This window comes from Gossypium raimondii, chromosome 8 (assembly GCF_025698545.1).
Source record: "Gossypium raimondii isolate GPD5lz chromosome 8, ASM2569854v1, whole genome shotgun sequence".
Classification (NCBI taxonomy): Eukaryota; Viridiplantae; Streptophyta; class Magnoliopsida; order Malvales; family Malvaceae; genus Gossypium; species Gossypium raimondii.
Window position 1 is genome coordinate 50,428,565 of NC_068572.1, and position 19,369 is coordinate 50,447,933.

The following is a 19,369-nucleotide window of genomic DNA, read 5'->3' on the forward strand; positions in this document are numbered from 1 at the left end:
AGGTGTTCGGAGGGTAATTGATGATAATGTTTTGCTTGTTAACCAGAGTATGAAATTTGATGATGATTATTGTTATATAATTATAATCCGAACCGAGGTCTAATTTGATTTAATAAAAGTTGACAAACGTCTCAAAAGGGGTTTCTTTTTCCTCTCTGTTTATGGTTCCATGCTCCAAAAGAATTTAACCACTCAACCCTATCTCATTCCACAAAATTCCACAATTGTTGATGCAATGCATCGACAATTATGAATATAAAAAATAAAAAGAAAAGAGTGAAAACATGAAAATTTTTGACACACACAAAAAAAAAAACACTATGAAAGATTGATGAAGATCCGGGACATGAAGTGACGCTCAAATGAAAAAAGTGGAAGAAGGGAAGGGAAATGAATAAATACCCTAGCGTATTTGGGTTATTGGTGATGGATAAACTATTAGGCTTATGTTAAGTGATACTGATGATGGTTTGTATTGATATGGATTAACATTAAATGAAAAGCTCGGAATTTGTAGAATAAAAATGAAATTTGCAAGGAGATAGAAGGGTTAGTGAGGAACTTCATTTGAAGGGTTTTGGATAATAAACACAATGCGGCCATGGTGAAATGGTATACAATCAATCATCCCCTTGATTATGGAGAGCTCCGCACTAAGAGCATACATCACTACAGCAAAATAGAGATATACCACGTTTCTAAACGCCGCAAAAAGTGTCGCCAGTAAATTCATTGAACAAATTTGCAGCGTTTTGTATACTTTTAGCCGCAAATAATACGTTTAGAGGCGTTTCTTAAAATGTTGTATATTTAGCTGCATTTTCTGATAAACGCCACGAAAACTGCACCTGCAATGACATTTTATATACTAACGCCCTAGAATACACTTTCAGTGACATTTTAATACACATTTACAAATATTTAAAGCACAATAAGATATAATGGTTTTCAAATACCAACTAAAAACTAATAAATTAATTACAATTGAAAAGGTTTGAAATTCATGTGAAAATAATAGATAAACAAAATGTTTTAACATTTAATCGGTAACACAAACAAGCTAACGTATATGATTAACAAAATATTGAAGTTGCACATTTTGGGATTGTACTTCCTCCAACCTTCGCCAGTCTTATTTTCTTTTGGCCTGTATCTTTGCTATTGTTGCTTTCATTTCATCTAGTTCTTCTCTTCGTAGTCGTTATGAAGATTAATATTGCACTCATCCATTCCTTTTCAATCCAAACACTTTAGTAATAACTTGATTTTCAAGTTCTTGTGATCCAACAAAATCCCTTTCTGGTGTAGTAATGACAAATAACTCTATGGTTAGAGTTTACCTTCTTCACATGTTGGATCGACATAGGCTTCTTGGAGCATTCACTTCTACCAATACAATTTGTGGCCTTCACAAGCACCGGTGAACTTTTCGTTAGTGATTTCCGTTCCTTCTCCTCATAGTTAAGTTCATTTTTTCTTGGATTCCACCTGATAGTAACAAGAATCTCATTTAGCTTATCACTATTCGTATTAAATTTTTCAAGCATCTGTTTTTTCGAGTTTTCTCCAAGTTAGGGGCTTAATTGGTTGTAACTTTTAATTAAAAACTCAATTGATTGTAGACTTCAATTAGGGGTTTAATTGAATTTTTGAGGTTAAATTATGATATTAATTCTTGTACTTTGTGACAGTTGTAGATTTAATATATGTACTTTAATTTAATTATTTTTAATAATTATATTTTTAAGTTTTAAAATTTCAATCCTCACCAAAGAATAACTAGTTTTTTTAGTAAAGATTTCAAGTACTTGAATGTCGACTGCGGAGGATAGTTGGGGGTGGACATTAAGCAATTTTAATAGGAAAGGGGGGTGGAAATCTAATTTTCCTGTTTTCTGTCTTAACTACAAATATACAAACTTTTCCTGGTCCAAAATGCCACAGCTCTCAGCCGCTCGCCAATGGCTGCCCTAACATTCATTCACCAAAATCTTCTTCACTCTACTCCGAAACTCACGACCTCAAAACCAAACCTTAAACCCAAAAGAACCAAAACCAAACTCTCTATCCAAACAATTAGAGAGTCTCCACAAGCTTCTTTTACTGATCAATTTGTTCTCCAATTAGCTGACTCATTAGAAGACTCTCTCCCTTCTTCTTCTTCTTCTTCTTTGCCACTTCAAAAGCTTAGAGACAACTCCTCTGAAACCCTTCTTTCAACTCAATGGCCCTCTCGGAAAGACGAGTCTTTTCGCTTCACAGATACGTCTTTTATCAAGAATTCAGATATAAACCCAATTTCTCACCCACCAAATTCCCTTGATTTATTGGAGGTTTCGAGAGATACCCAGTTTGAAATTTTCAACTTCGTTGATGGGTTTCTCGTGGATTCTTCTTTTAGTTCATCAAATTTGCCTGATGGTGTATATGTAGGTAGCTTGTCAAAGTTATCTTCAGAGGGAATTCTCAAAAGGGTATGTGAACTTTTAGGTGATTTTGAATGGGGTGATTTATTTTGGTCTGTTAATGGATTGGGGGCACCTGATTTGATGGTTGTTTATGTGCCTGAAGGGTGTAGAGTTGAGAATCCTATTTATTTAAAGTACATTGCAGTTGAGGGAGCTGATAAGGGGTCTAAAAAGATGCCGCTTTCGAATCCGAGAGTGTTTGTCTTGGTTGAGAAAGGGGGGGAAGTCGGGATTGTTGAGGAGTTTGTTGGTAAAGTAGGGAGTGAGTGTTATTGGACTAATTCAGTCTTGGAGGTGGTGGTCGGAGAAGGTGGAAAAGTTAGCCACTCTTATTTGCAAAAGCAATCTTTGAGTGCTGCTCATATCAAGTGGACTTCAGTCCGGCAGGTAAATTTGATGTTATTGCTTCTTGAATTGATTTTATTGTTTATTGTGAAGTTAGCGTATAACTTGCTAGTTCAGTGAATAGCTTCATTTATGCTTGTATAGTGGTCTATAGTTCTTCATGGAGGAAGTACTTTTTAGGCAAATGAATGAAATTTTATTTACGATGGCAACAGAAAGGTTGTGATGCGGTAGAAACAACTATGAAATTCAAGTCCAAATGGCTTCCATAGATATCTCTTGAAAGATGATCCATCATCAGTCAATTTCCTTTTCTCAATTTAGCGGCATCAAGACCATACTTTTGTTTTCCTTTACCTATTCAGAATTAATATCAGGAAATTGGTGTCTTGGGAACTGCGGACTTGGCTAGGATGGGTGGATGGATGCTTCGGTAGAGATTAAATTTCTAGTCATGGTGCACACTAATCACCTCTTCAACCCACCATAAATGCGGATCATATAGTCTGAAATGTTATGTTGCATCAGATGAAACTAGCTTGAACCAAAAAATGATGCAATTCATCCTTCTAATCAACAAAAAAAAATTATTGCATATTAAGGTGGACAAACTTCCCATATTTGTTGTGAAACAAATGCTTAAGGTATTAGTGAAGAGGGAGATAGAAGAGGAAATGAATGCCATGTTAAATGTGGAAATAGATAGAGTAGAACGAGAGCAGACTGATCAAATCCAGTGTTGTCAAGGCTGCATTTTGGGCACTAGAATCCTTATATTGCCTCAGGCGCAAGGAAAAAAACACGCTTGCCTGAGTGAAGTAAAGCACAATATATCTGTGTGTGTGTGTGTGTGAGTTTTTGCAGTTTTGTGTGTATATATAATATATATAAATCTTAGAATATATTGTAAACTCTAAAGTGAGGTCTAATTTATCTACAAAGCATGCAATTTTATTTATTGGTCAATATGCATGATTTCCTTATGGTCATTGTTGAATGCTCAAATATCAAGAATTATAGAGTTTGATATTTTTTCTTTTTCTTACTAGTAAAGGTATATAAAATGAAAACAATGAAAAATAAAAGAAATTAAAGAGAAATCCAATCAGGCAGGCTTTTTTTAATGCCTATTGCCTTACAAAAAAGCACACCTAGCGCCTTGACAACACTGATCAAATCCTTGGAAATGGAAATTTGGATCGTTTACTCCTAGTTATTACCTCATAGCAAATACTTCCAGCCCTCTTATCTCATCTCAGTTAATGTTCACAATTTAACCCCTTTTCGAATGGCTTTAGCCTTGTATTCATGTTCAACAAGTCTGCCACCCCAAATATTATGTGGATTGAATCTAAATATATGCCTACGATTTACTCAGTGGTATTCTAATAATCTTAATGGCTATGTGTAGGAAAAAACTAGTACCTATGAGCTTGTGGAGGTAAGCACAGGTGGAAAATTGAGCAGGCATAATGTCCATGTTCAACAATTGGGCTCTGATACAGTAACTGAGTTGACAACATTTCATTTGAGTGTTGGTGATCAAACTCAAGACCTACACAGTAGAATAGTTTTGGACCATCCACGAGGTTATTCTCAGCAAGTTCACAAATGTATCGTGGCTCATTCATCTGGGCAGGCAGTTTTTGATGGGAATGTGAAGGTGAACAGGTAAGGCTGTTGTCTGTTATTTATTTATTTATTAAATATTTTTATGCTTACATTGTAGCCTAGTGTACATGAAAATACCGCAAAGCATTCTCCTGTAATGGTCTCCAGTTCTCCTTTGAATGAGTTTTATTATAAGAGTGTACTTATTATAGTCATGCTAATGAATATGGTGATCAAGAAGTTAAATTTATGCAGAAGAAAAAGCCTAAAAAGTTAATCTACTTTTGCTGGCTGTTGCCACTCGCTACTAGGTTTAACTTTGTTGGTTGTTTTCATTCTGTTTTGGATTTTAATTTACTCTCTTTAGAGGTGATTCTCCTGCAGTTATTTTTATTTTCTGAAGTGTCAATCATTGCTCATTGCTGTGTGTAAATTAACCAAATTGGGGAGAAGTCTTGGCGCCTCATGTGACTTCTAGAAGTGGTTGCCAGAATTGAGTCTTTTTCCACAGTTGAATAGAAAACAATGTGAGTTTAGGGTGGGTTAAATTACTCTCTTATCGGAGTAGCTATTATAAAGATACTTTGTTGCAAGATGTGGATCGCCAGTGTAAAAGTAAACATAAAAGGAAAGTAATGAACTTACTGCAGCATTAGTTGAGTTGGTGGAGAGCTAGTGGCAACACATGGAATGAGAGGGAATATGTGAGCATGTCAAAGCTTGGGAATTTGATCTGAATGGGGAAAGATAATTTCGGGACTTAACATGTTAGGATTATCAGAAAATGAGCTGCTGAGAGTTGAAGTTTTAAGGGCTTATATATTTCTTTATCCCCAATCCCCAAACTGTTCCCCCCATTAATTTCTCGTTCTTTTCTTCCTAGTATCCTGGAAAATTGCCTTCCCTTTGTTGTTTTCCTGTGGATGGTACCTAAAACAACAGAGTTGCTATTTACTCAAAGAACATGGATGTCTATGTTTATTTGGTCTCATATACTTGTTATCTCTTGCAGATATGCACAACAAACGGATGCAGGGCAGCTAACAAGGAGCCTTCTTCTTGAACCTCGAGCAACTGTAAATGTTAAACCCAATCTCCAAATTATTGCTGATGATGTAAAGTGCTCGCATGGAGCTGCAATAAGTGACCTAGAAGACAGCCAACTCTTCTACTTTCAAGCACGGGGGATTGATTTGGAAATTGCTAGAGAGGCTCTTGTCTTTTCATTCGGGGCTGAGGTTATTGATAAGCTGCCCTATTCTTTTGTCCAAAAGCAAGTAAAAGACCATGTTAAAGCCTTGCTGAAATCCAGGAGGAAGGGCTCTTCATAATCATCCATAAGTCATGGCTTATGTACCTAATTATGATAATTATCTATTTTTCAAATAATCATCCCTCTGCTCAAATAAATTTTGTTCTTTTTTGGAATAGAAATGAAAATTGCTGTACTATCGATTTGATGTTTAGTTGTTTCATATCATCACCTTTTCCCGTTGTCCACGGGTTGTGATCTTTCTTCATTGAATAAAAATGGATGTACTATAAAATAAAACCTGGTTGCTGCTTCTTTACGTACGATGTTAAGAAAGAACGGAAAACTTGTACCGTTTTCCTTTCGAGAATGTGGTCCTCTTGTTTGCGTTTCTATGATCCCACATCGACTAAGAATAATAAATCCAAGGCAAATATAAAGCTCCTTTCGTAAGGTTTAGATTGTGTTCGTAGAAAGGAGAGATGGTTGGCATCTCCCCTGACAGGGACGGGAACAGCTTTCGGGCTTTCCTGTTAACACATCCGGTTAAGGCTTCCCACCTATTTGGTGGATCTATAACCCAATTTTTTTCCCCTTTTCCTACAAAACTACCTATAATTTGGCTTTAGGGCTTTAATCTCATTTACGATGCTTTAGGGCTCATTTACCATTCAGCTCAATGCAACGGGATGCACATATAGGTCGAGATCGGTATATAAGCTTAAGCCTGGAAGAATTGGTTGCATGAGCAGGCCCAAGGTTTTGACAGTAGTTTCCATCATCATCTTTTCATGTTTCCTACGGTTTCCTCTGCGATCTTTTGCGTTTTCATATCATTATCTGATCTGTGATAGGTATGGATGAATTTACTCTCTTGTTGATTTGCAGAAAAGTAATATATATAATTTGTCCAGGGCTCCAAGGTTTGGTCTTTTTTTTCCTTTTTCAAAGTCCTAACTTGGGAAGTGTCTCGGCTGCAAACTTGAAACTGAAACTTTCCCAAATAGTACAGGATACGCCTACGAGAATAGACTCACCTCACCTGACCCTCTCTTCATGTAGACGGGTTTCAATTCAAAGATAACATTATTGTAAGGAGGAAAAGAAACGCAATTTCTGGATTATTTCCCAAATTGAATTTTGCAGTTTTGGATGGATTGAAGTGTGCCAATTCACGTGAATGAATGGGTGAAGCATGAAGGTTTCAGTGGCTACCGTTAGCAATTTAGCATCACTGACCATGCTCAGATTATTTCCTCCAAATATTTAGTGGTAATTCTGATGTCTGATAATAACTTTGGTAATTCCATTAATTTGAATTCAATATTGTATAATTATGAATTTGCTCTTGGAGCTGAAAATCTCTCTACTGGATGTGTTGTGTCCCCTCGGAATAGATTGCTAATGTGCTTCTGGGTATGCAAAATTAGATAATCCTCATTGACTGTTTTAGATATTAGATACACAGAATATGCTTTAGCATGATTCCATGATCCATTTTTAAGGACATATATAAACGATAGCTTAATTGCTTTTTCCCGTATATGATAACAATAGCTCTTGTATCTATGCAGTTATCATGATCTACTGTTTACAGAACCATCTTGGTGAAATCCTTGAGCTTAATTCCAAGCTTACTGAAGCTCCTGGCATGGTAATTCTCTTATTCAACTATGTACAACTGCTTTAATTTCTTTCTTGATGCTGAGAAACTATAAGGAAAATAAAAAGAAAAGTAAACAATATTTTACCCTGGCATCTCACTTTTAACATCTTTGCCATCGAAGAACAACTCAAGCCAAGTAGTCCAATCAGGATTAGAATCCTTGATGGGTCCTCAGGACTAAACCAAATTCTGTTAGGAAGGAAATGCGCTTCCCACTAAAATTTTGGACTATTTTATCCTTAAAGGCCTATTTCCAATTTTATTTACGGAAAGAGGCTATTTTTTTCATTTTTTTACTGAAAATGACTGATTTTAGCAAAACGCGTCTATGTAGGAGTGTTTTTGGGAGAAATTTCAGTAAAACGCATTCCTGGAGTAGCGATTTTGCCATGTCAGCACAAAACGCGCCCACGTGGATGCGCTTTGCTGACGTGGCAAAATCTCTCCCCCAGGAACGCGTTTTAGCTAGTGTTTTTTTTCCCAATGGCTATTCGATTTTTTGACCGTTGGGGGGTCCAACGGTAAAAAAAAAAAACCTATAAAACTCCTCCCTCCTATTTTTTCACAAATTATTTCTTCAATTTTCTCTCAAATTTCTCAAAACTCTCTTTAATTTTGGCAAAAAAGCTCTCTTTATTTTTTTTGAATTAGTATTTTTTTTTATAATTTCAAAAATATTTGATCACGTTAGCAATGGCCGAGAAATTAATTCTTCTCGATCATAAACATATCTTCGTCGTACAAATGAAAATGGTAAGGGTTAATTTTAATTTTTCAATATTATTTAATATTTTTTCATTTATGTAAATTTAATTAATTTTTATTTTATAATTTTTTATAACAGTCTGTAGATCGGGTGTTACAATGATATATTCGTTATATGTCTGGTCCTCCATCACTGTTGATAGAGATTTACTTGCGGGAAGCGGGTTTTTGACACTTAACCACTATAGGCCGGGGGTGCAAGTTGGACCCGAAACTCATCAGTGCGTTGATAGAGAGGTAGAGACCCGAGATGCACACATTTCATCTTCCATACGGAGTGTACCATCACTTTGGAGGATGTGCAGATACAATTGGGATTGCCGGTGGATGTGTCCGCACTCACCGGGTTCATAAAGTTTCAATGGACACTATACGAGGATCCAAAAATTCGAGCAGTAATTCTGGATAAGTCCTATTGGTCAACTATGCTTTCGTGGATATGCACCAGACGTATAGAGTGTTGCGACAATTTGGATTTCGACAACCGATTCTCGTGGCACCTGAGGTACTCGATGATTAGCACAAAATCAACTTACGGCAATCGAATACGAATTGGTCGGTATTCTGGTCGGAATATATTCAAATATGGGAAAATTGGTATGATCATATACCTACTCGGAACTGATTATCGTTCCAGAGTTAGTGTGCGTGCCGGATTACATGCCATGGTTTAGGATCCATGGCAAGTCATATTTACTGTCAGAAGAACAGAGGCGTTGGTAAATTCATGTCGAAAGGGAACGACGCAGCCCTTTAAATCTAAGGAGAAGGGATGACGGCACGGGCCCATCAATAGCGCCCACACAATCACCGGACCCAATGCCTCAACCGACGACATCCACATCACAGCCTCTTCAGATTATGCCAGGTGCATATCCTAGCCCTTATATGTATCCTAACCCTTATATATTTCATTTTCCCGATCCTATGCCAGGTTGGAATGCATGACTCGGTGCATCTCCTTTCCCGATGAATCTAACTCAACCGACGGTATATAATTCACCGTCACAGGAGGGATCGCACGAGGTGCCGTCCGAGAGCTCTTTTCATTACCAACCCCATTGCCTTATGGGATTCAAACACCTCCGTCGTGGGTAATGCAAACACCTCCGTATTCTTTATTCTATCAAGGTGGGTCATCCTCTCAACACCCACAACCACAACCCCCGTCGGAGCAACCACAACCCCCACCGGAAGCTGAACCAAGGAGGAATCCAGCACGTAACCATTGACAATCCCCATGTGGCATTGATTTCGACTGGTACCAACATTAATTTTTTTAATATATTTGTACAAACTATTTTTATATAGTTTTATTTAATAAAATAAAAGTTGTTTTTAATATTTTAATAGTAATTTATTTTTTATATTTTTAATAAAATAGAAATTCTTTTGAATAAGGCAATATTTTTATATTTTTAATAAAATAGAAATAATGTAACATAGTTTTATCACAGCAACTATCAACTATTTCGATTTGGATATGATCGAATTGTATGACCTGGGTTCTTACACCATCCGCACAATTTCTGTTGGTTCGTTCTTTCCCGGATATCCATATTGTTACGTATTCTACTCGAGTAAGGTCGACCTTTTGGTTTGCGACGCAATTCTCTATCTGGTAACAACTTAAACGGAGCAAGCGATATTGACGGCCACTTACGTTTATCTGGGATCGATGGGAATACGTGTCTCCACACATTGTACATGTATTCTATTTTGTACACTTCGTCGACATATCTCATGAGATCCAAATAGATATTTTGACAAGCTGTAATTACATGAGCGCATGGATAACGAAGTGCATCAAACGTCCCACAGTCGCAAGTCCTATTTCTCAGGTGTACACGATATTACCAGCCTGTAATACCTAGGTTCGGTTTGTCAAACTCCGTCACACGAAACCATAAGTTGTCGCGATTGTGACACACTGTGTGCATGGTGTTAGCCTGTGCCTTCGCATTGCTAATTTCTTGCAATACCTTCTAGCACCACACATGGCCTCCCTGCATTTGGCCTTTATCACTCGCTGCTCGTATTGGAAATAGTGCCGCTAAACGAAAATATTTCTCTCGTACAACCGAGGTTATCGACAAATGACGCGTTCCTTTTAGAACAGAATTTATGTATTCTGCTAGGTTTGAGGTCATATGACCACATCGTAGGCCGCCTTCTTATGCTTGTGTCCACTATTCGAAAGGTATGTTACAGAGGTAGTTTTCTCCTTATTCATTAACTAAAGGCAAAATCGCCAACATCTCATGAAAACGGTCATTATTGATCTCGTACCCTACCAATAAAAGTTGATAGCGAAAATTACATACCACTCTTCCATTCAGAATAAATTGAATATTACAAACGAAGTTATATTAATAGAGATTAAATACCCATGTTGGTCATTTGCCGTCATTCAGTGGTAGACCGATATTGCCTATAGTAGTTGGACGTAACGTGCCTTAGACAATGCAGATAATGTGTGCGATCCCATAGGTTTTCCTATCGCTCAATTGCAGCTAGTATTCTAGTGCCCTGATATGATATAACACAGATATCAGGTTAGCAGACATGCCTCCTTAACCTAGAAAGAAAGAAATCTCAATCATCACCTGACTTTCCCAGTGTTATTGCAAACACAACTGGAATGATTCTCCCACCGCCATCCTGTGCTACGGCTAGCGATAGCCGATGGGTATATCTACCATACATAAAGGTACCGTCAATTTGTACCAATGACTTGAAGTATACAAATGCGTCCCGACATTACTTAAAGCTCCAAAACAGACGCTTGAACACTTGGCATCCACGGAGCAATCAGTCGTTGTAGTACGCAGGTGCTGTTTCAAGGCATGTTATGCAACCTGAGACGTACCTCTCCAACACTTACTACCATTGCCACACCTCATTATATGAAGCGGTCCACCCACTATGCATCTTTTTCAATGCCTTCTACTTAGCTATCCAAGCCTTGCGGTAAGAGGGTGTGTACCTCAATTAGCTACGAATATTGGCAATTAAGACCGACATTGAAGTCCTGGGATTCGCCTTTACCGTTGGTAGTATTAAGCTAGCTAACATATCTGAATCCATCTTGGAATGATCTTGTGAAACACCTGTCAACGAAGTACATTAAATAATACAACATTACGTAATAACGGTATTATTCAAAAATCCTAAACACCCAGTGATGCTGTACCGACAACACATGTATGTGGACCTTTGTACTTTTTTTATCTCCTTCAAGCCTGTCTTTTTTCTAACCAAAGCCATGATTTTCCATGAACATGTATCGTCTTGCACTACACACTTGGCCTCAAACTTCTCGGATTTGGATTTAACCACGTTGTAGTTAACCCCGTTCATGATGCTATGTTGTTTCAATACACCAAGAAAACTATCCTTACTGGAAAACTCCTTACCAACTTCTAATTCACCCGAATCTAATGACGAACTTGTACGGTCACGCCTTTTGTGTGGTAGATATGGAAACTTCAATGCATCCTCTATCGATAATCGACATTATGCATGTGGGATGGAGGCGAGTACGCCCTGAATCGCGGATCTTCTTTTTCTTCATCTGAACCCCCTTCAACATCTTCATGTTCGTTTGGAATAGGCTCCGGTTCAGAAAATAATACAACTTTTGCATCATCTGAGCCGGGTTCTCGAGGTGGATCTACATCGGACTCATCATCCAACCCACCATCATTTGCAACGTACGAGGTCCCATCGCCGGTAAACATCGTAGGAAGTACATCATCCCTTCTTGTGGACGTTTCATAACGTCCTTAATCAGATGTGGATTGCCAACCACTAGAAGTTGATGTCATTCCCTAGTACGTATTTCCAGCATTAAACATTGATCTACCGAGGTGCATGTCTCATCCACTAACCGAGTGTCATGCAAGGGTTGTGTATTCCATACTGTTACCAAACACAGACGTTTTCGTGTTTTGCCTCCCACTAACAGAGTGTCGGGTGGGGGTCGTATATTCCTCCCGAACAGCAGTGTTGAAGTCGCAAATGCTTCATTTGGCGATGAAAATTGTACATATAACTCAAGATAGGGTGATCCACTAGCGAGATGAGTCTGCACCATCGCCTCTAAGCTACGGCCACTTTTGATATCAAATGAGTCATATGTCACGGGATCAACCGAAGCACAAAATCGATACTTAATATACGAAACTCTCATTGGTGTCATTCTGAAGATTTTACACCTAATTCTTTTACGAAGTTCTGTCAAATCTATGTTCTGGTTAAAAACCAGTCGTGTTGTGTTATCCGATAAAAAAATAATGTCGTTCTTAGTGTCACGGACCTCACAAATAACAACACTAATACGTTCACTCATCTTCAATTTCTATTCTACTTAGCCTCAATTTTTCTTATTGTAACTTATGCAACTTGAGAATGAAATTTGGCTCATTTATAGTTTAAGGCTAAACAGGAACTATTGTAGAAAAAGAGCTTCCACGTGGGAGCTTTTTCCAATAATTTTGCTGACAGTGCATCTTACTTGAAGTGTTTTTGACACTATTTGTTCAGAACCGTCTTCTCAAAATTTATTTTTTCAAGAACTACTATAGAAAAAGAGCGTCCACGTGGGAGCTTTTTTCAGTAATTTTGCTGACAGTGCATCCTGCTTGAAGCATTTTATAATAACTTTTCAAAACTGTCTTCTCAAAATTATTTTTTCAGAAACTACTATAAAAAAAACAAAAGTTTTTATATTGTCAATATAATTTTCCCTAAACCCTAAACACAAAATTATTTAAAAAAAAACTAAACTATAATTTAATTGATTTTCTTAAAAACCCTAAACCCTAATTTAATTAATTTATTTTAAACCCCAAAAATCTAATTTAATTATTTTTTAAAAAAACCCTAAACTTATCAAAAACCTAAAAACCCTAAACTAAAAAACTCTAGGGACTAAACATGCAAAAATCCCTAACCCTAGAAAAACACGGGCTAAAATGTGTCCTTGGGGGAGTGATTTTGCCATGTCAGCAAAGCGCGTCCACGTTGGTGCGTTTTTTGCTGACATAGCAAAATCGTTCCCCCAGTGACGCATTTTGCTGAAATTTCCCCCAAAAATGCTCTTACGTGAACTTGTTTTGTTAAAATCGGCCATTTTCGGTAAATAATAAAAAAAATTGCCCCATTTTCATAAATAAAGTTGGAAATGGGCCTTTAATAGTAAAATGATCAAAATTTTAAACCATATTTTCACTTGTTTTAAGGAACTAAGGTTTTATCCAAGTTTGTGCGAATGAGGTTTTGTCCATCACATAAATATATGACATAATTACCATCAAAGGAAGGTTTAATTTCACAATTGTTCCTTCAATTTAATTAAATTCTAACTAAATAAACTTATTTACAATTTAATCCCAAACTAATTAGGACTAAAAGAATAATTAATCCAAAAGCTAGTGGATTCAATCATAACACCACCGCTTGGATACTTTGACCATGCTTTAATTACCATTTAAGCCCCTTTTCCTTTATTCAATTAACCATTTAATCACTCAAATCCAATAGTGATTAATTTTTACATCTTTTACAATTTAATCCTTTTAATTAATTAACTATCAAAACGTTAAAATTTGTCAACGAAATTTTAATATGGCTCAATTTATAGAAATGAGGTCCCGATACCTCATTTTTTAAAACCACTTGACGTTAGGGTCAAACCACTTAAACTTAATAAATCATTTATATAACATATATTATCATATAAAAAACCTTTTAGAAATCATATTTTACTCGTAAATATTAAATATAATATTTACGAGCTTACTCATAGGATTTGGTGTCCCCAAAACCACTGTTTTTGACACCACTAAAAAACGAGCTGTTACACAATTCAACATTTATCCATTTGAACATCAAACTCATATAATTTCATTTCAAATTTTCATTTTATATTAACCGTTTAGCCCGATGAACTCTAGTAAACAGACTCGGATACACAAGTAACTACACTAAACCAGTTGCTCATCGGAGCTAAATATATATTTGTGTTACCAGTTCGGTCTGAACCTTCATAATGACACATGCAATTGCTTCTCCAAGCTGAAAATACATACATGTCATGTTATCATTCGGGCTAAACCTTTAAAACCACATTAGGTTACTCATCCAAGCGAAACCTGTGTCACATGTATTTGCAAGTTTGCAACAAATATTAGATCTTAACATCTGTAATCAATCCCGTACAAGTACGCACAAAACCCTATTGGCATGCCAATCATATCCTAACCTTTACTAAGTTCACACGGGCATCTAATACACATATTAACATTACTTTTCAATTTTGTCCAAATCTCACCTCTCGAGCCAATTCGTAACCTAACATTTTTATAATTACAAATCAAATACACAAAAATTTATATAAATAAATACCATATGAACTTACCTGGGAAAAAAAGTTGAATCTTCAAGGACTAATCAACAATTTTGGCTTTTCCCCATTATCTCTAGTTTGATCCAATTCTCGTTCTATACAATTATTCCATTCAATTCATCAATACCAATCATTTAGAAATTATATCATGATATGAATGAACCTATGAAAATTTATTTTTGATAGCTTTAAAGTTTTACATTTTATTCAATTTAGTCCTTGAATCAAATAGCCATAAATTTCAATATTAAGCTTCGGTTTTAAAATCAACCTCAATCAAATTCATTAAAGGCCTTCTACTATCTATTGTTATTGAAATTTCACAATGCATTCACTTTAGTCCTTATGTGCAAAACTAACAATCAAACATTACCATTTAGTCCTTTTAATAATATAAGCTTAAAATCTAACAATTTAACATCAATTTATTTAAGAATCCAAAAATGAAACTTTCAAAAACTTTAACAATTTTACAAATTAGTACATGGGCTAGCTAAATCAAGCTCACATGACCTCAAAAACATATGTTACAAGAATTTGTCTTGGAAATGCTTACCAATTAAGGACAGAAAGCTTTGAGTTCAAAAACAACTTTTTCCCTTTAGGTTATATGTTGTTTTGGTGAAGAAGAAGAAAAATAAAGACAAAAAATGCACTAAGTTACCTTTATATATTTGGTTTAAATCTTAATTAATAAAAATTAATTAATTAAACCTTAATTACTTAACCTTAATCACAATTAACTAAAATTAGCGGATGTTAACATCATTCTCCACTGTTGACGAAACAAAATGGTTTATTTACCATTTGAAACCTTTAGCTATTTAAAATTTATAACGATAAGACTTTTACAATTTAGTCACTATACCTTAATTAAACAATTAATAGATGAAATTGAAGGATTAAAAAAATGAATTGCATGTGTAAATTATTGTTTTACTGTAAATTTAACGATGTTTGTGTTGGGAAATATGCCCATATTGTAGTAAACATGTAACTGTTTTCTATTTATTTGAACGATGAACAAATAAATAACGTTAATTTCACTTTTCACTATTATGTCTTTTGTATTTATGTCTTTTATATTTTGCATGCATATCGAAATTGTGACAAGCAAATATTAGCTTATTGATTGCCTAAAGTTCAAACTGAAGATAAGTGGCATTGTAAAGAACGTTTACATTGTGAGAAAGGCAACTTACTTCAGTAGATAATCAAAATGAGTCTGTAATCCTGTAAAAGTGTAACACCCCTTACCCGAGACCATTTCCGGAGTCGAGCACGAGGCATTACTTAACTTATCTTACTAATTCGGAGCATAAAAATTTACTTTTGCAAATTATTTTCACTATTTACAGCAAAGCTGTCCAATTGCGCAGCGGTCACTAAATTAATTATAACTTGAGTTACGGAACTCAAAATTTAACTCTGTAAATTTTCCTTGAAACTAGACTCATATATCTTCCTACCATAAAACTTTTAGAATTTTTGGTTCATCCAATTAGTACAGTTTATTAGTTAAAGTCTCCCCTGTTTCACCATTCGACTATTCTGACCTCTTGTTACTAAAAATAACTTTTCTCGTTATAGGATTTTCATATGCTATTCCCACTTGTTCCTACAGAAAATAGACTCATTAAGGAATCTAAGCATGTAAATTTCAACTCATAACCATTTTTTTAAAATTTGTAATTATTTTCTAAACTCAGAACAGGGGACTCCAAAAACAGTTCTGACTCTATCTTACTAAAATTCACATATCTTAAAATATAAATTTCCTTTTGCTACAATGCTATTTTTCCATGAAAATAGACTCAACAAGATTTAATTCCATATATCATTCACCCTCTAATTCATTTTATACCATCCAAGGTGATTTTTCAAATTCACGTCACTGTGCTGCCTGAATTCTGTTTCTTTGCAAAATTTTATCCTTTCATGATTTCCATGCATAATTTATCACCTAATCTTTCATAACAACAAACACCTTCATCCTTAACCATTTTAATGACCATACATCATCAAATACTTACACATCACTCATTAGCAAAATCATCATTACAAACATACAAAATAACTAAATCCCTATACATGCCATAACTCAAACGTGTTTTGACATAAAATACCGAGCAGTTGTGGTTGATAGTGTGGACGATCTCCGACTTCTTTAGGATCCTTGAAGTAGCTTTGCAATACTATAAGAGAAAGAGAAATAAAAGAAGTAAGCATAAAGCTTAGTAAGTTTACTAGCAAATAAATAACAACATTACACACAAATAATTAAACTCAAGTGACTATATCTCTAGTTTACTCTTTAGTTAATCTCATACTAGTTCTCTTACTTGTTTACTTAGAATACTTGTGTGCATAACTTACTCAACTCTTGCTGCATCGTTGAACATCAATTGATAGTATAATAAGTTCTTAAGTCTTACAACTTACGAGCTTGCCATTTATGCTTTAAACCGAACTTTCATGAACATGATTCGTTTACAAGCCCGTTGAGCTACATTGGAATAATAAGGATACTTGGGTCTCTTCGATAATAACATGCCAAAGCCATGTCCCAGACATGGTCTTACATGGGATGTTCTCATGTTAGTGCCCATGCCATGTCCCGACATGGTCTTATAGGGACCTCTCATCTCTATGCCAATGCCATGACCCAGACATGGTCTTACATGGGACCTCTCATCTCGGTGCCAACGCCATGTCCCAGACATGGTCTTACATGGGACCTCTCATGATCTTAAGGATGCCAATGCCATGTCCCAGACATGGTCTTACATGGGATCTCTTTACCCAAATGTCATGACATTCGTATCCAGTACCATCCTTATGTATCAACGGGACTTTTAAATTTTAATTCTCTATCATTTCATGCTTGGATCATCATCAAATAAATTCATAAAATAAATTCATAATTGCTGGAAATTAACAGCATTAATAATAAATATTGAAATATTGCATTTATTTACCGTAAACTTACCTCGGTACCAATTATAGCCAAATTCACCAACTTAGTCTTCAACTTTATTCTTCCCTTTGTCTAACCTCGAGTTTCGTACTTCTTGATCTAAAATAGTAAATTTAACTTATTTAATAATCACATTCATCAAAACAGCCCTCGACTCTAACTTTTCAAAATTACAATTTTGCCCTAAACTTTACATAATTACATTTTTGCCCCAAGGCTCGGAAATTAAACTGCATCTCTTATTCTTATGTTTTATAACATTCTGAACATTTTTCCCTTCTATGGTAACATCAAATTCCCACTCTAACATGTACTTATGAACATTAGGTATTTTTACCGATTATGTCATTTTTTTCCCTTTTAATTCATTTTAATTACTAGATTACCAAATTGCCCCTAACTTAAAAATTTTCTATTTCACTTATCTCATGTCCATTTTTGTCTACCAAGTTACCAATGGTATAATTACCATATAAGGACCTCCAATTTAAAGTTTCATAACAATTGGACACCTCTAACATGTAGAAGTCAACTTTTGCACTTTTTACAATTTAGTCCTTTTGACTAAATTGAGTGCCCAAACGTCGAAATTTTCGAACGAAATTTTCACGAAATCATTTTGTTAAATTGTAGACCATAAAAATATTAGAAAAATAAAATTTTTCTCATCGGATTTGTGGTCCCGAAACTACTGTTCCGATAACCTCAAATTTGGGCCATTACAAAAAGAATCAAAGTGAACATTTGATTCAAATACTAAGAAGGATTATTATGTCGTCTACAATTTCAATTTGGGAGATGGCTAGTTTTAGCTATCGGAACAGTTGACTCCACGAGTAGAGACATAGATGTATTCATTGGTAGAATGATACATTAGATTGGACCTAAGATGAATTAATTTTGAATCCATTTGTGAATTAATTCACTTATGACATTTATGGTGTGATTTACCTAAATCCTGAGTTAGTCACTGACCATGTGTATGCAACTCATGTGCTTTGATATAAGTGGAGGCTTATGCTTTAAAGATGATCGAGCCCATAGTCGGTATGTTGGGTACATGACTTGTGTATGGCATGGTTTTACTAGCAATAGTAAAATTCATAGCTCAATTAAAGAGTTAATGATATCTTCTTATTGGCATTGTGTGGATTGATAAATATGGAACGTGGCCATGGATTGCTTATTCTCAAAAGAGCAATTTATCGTAGTCATTTATTGACAATGATCATATTAATCATTAATAAGACACAATAGTGACAATGAGATAAAATAGGATTGTATTGAGTGAATGAATTTAACTCAAAGGAATTAAGGATATCATATGAGGGTAACACACACATGACGAGGTCATTGGATAACGCAGTTGGATGAATTGCTTTCATAAAGAGTATACAATAAGGAGTTTTCAACCATGATACTTCTTGTGGACTGACTCCATGATTAAGTAATTGTGAATTATCGGAACGATGATTCTGGACATAGTTGCAATCACTAGAACCTAATTATATATGTCTGATTGGTCCCTCCGCTAGCTCAATAAAAGCTCGATCGGATTGCATTTGAATCAGAAAAAAATTCTACAACTTAGGGAATAATTTAATTGAGTTGATTTATTCGATGTGGAATTAAATTAGGTGGTCATGAGAATTGTTCAACTAGAGAATTTGATTAAAGAATTTTCTTAAGAAATTAATTTGGAAAATCTAAGTGATTTTTGGAAAATTAATTTTAATCAAGTAAAATTAAATTAATCAGATCAATTAAAATAAATATGATATTTTTGGAAGTTAATTTTTAAGTCATACAATTGGCCTAATAGGTAATTGAACTTGAAAATTGGACCTGAGATTGTAAATTGGGCCCGAGAGCCATA

The 19,369-nt window shown here is 35.3% G+C and overlaps 1 protein-coding gene, 2 long non-coding RNA genes and 1 other non-coding gene across 5 annotated transcripts; 3 read left to right on the forward strand and 1 right to left on the reverse strand.

Annotated features, from left to right (window-relative positions):
* The first annotated feature begins 1,902 nt into the window (after positions 1-1,902).
* Positions 1,903-5,890, forward strand: LOC105791947 (protein ABCI7, chloroplastic). The gene is made up of 3 exons (XM_012620267.2): positions 1,903-2,855; positions 4,225-4,484; positions 5,437-5,890. Exons 1-3 carry the CDS (start codon positions 1,962-1,964, stop codon positions 5,753-5,755), a joined length of 1,473 nt encoding a protein of 490 aa, XP_012475721.1. The 5' UTR covers positions 1,903-1,961; the 3' UTR covers positions 5,756-5,890.
* A 249-nt stretch (positions 5,891-6,139) lies between these two features.
* On the forward strand, positions 6,140-6,267 carry LOC128032316 (U6atac minor spliceosomal RNA). The gene has a single exon (XR_008188443.1). It is a non-coding gene; the product is annotated as a U6atac minor spliceosomal RNA (small nuclear RNA).
* Positions 6,155-9,451, forward strand: LOC128042873 (uncharacterized). 2 transcript variants are annotated; one of them, XR_008198368.1, is made up of 4 exons: positions 6,155-6,530; positions 6,591-6,948; positions 7,251-7,330; positions 8,187-9,451. It is a non-coding gene; the product is annotated as an uncharacterized LOC128042873 (long non-coding RNA). The 2 variants fall into 2 exon arrangements; XR_008198367.1 differs by having other exon boundaries at positions 6,155-6,948.
* Positions 9,452-16,485: 7,034 nt separating this feature from the next.
* On the reverse strand, positions 16,486-17,593 carry LOC128042867 (uncharacterized). The gene is made up of 2 exons (XR_008198354.1): positions 17,506-17,593; positions 16,486-16,711 (listed from the first exon to the last, which is right to left on the reverse strand). It is a non-coding gene; the product is annotated as an uncharacterized LOC128042867 (long non-coding RNA).
* Between the last annotated feature and the right edge of the window lie 1,776 nt (positions 17,594-19,369).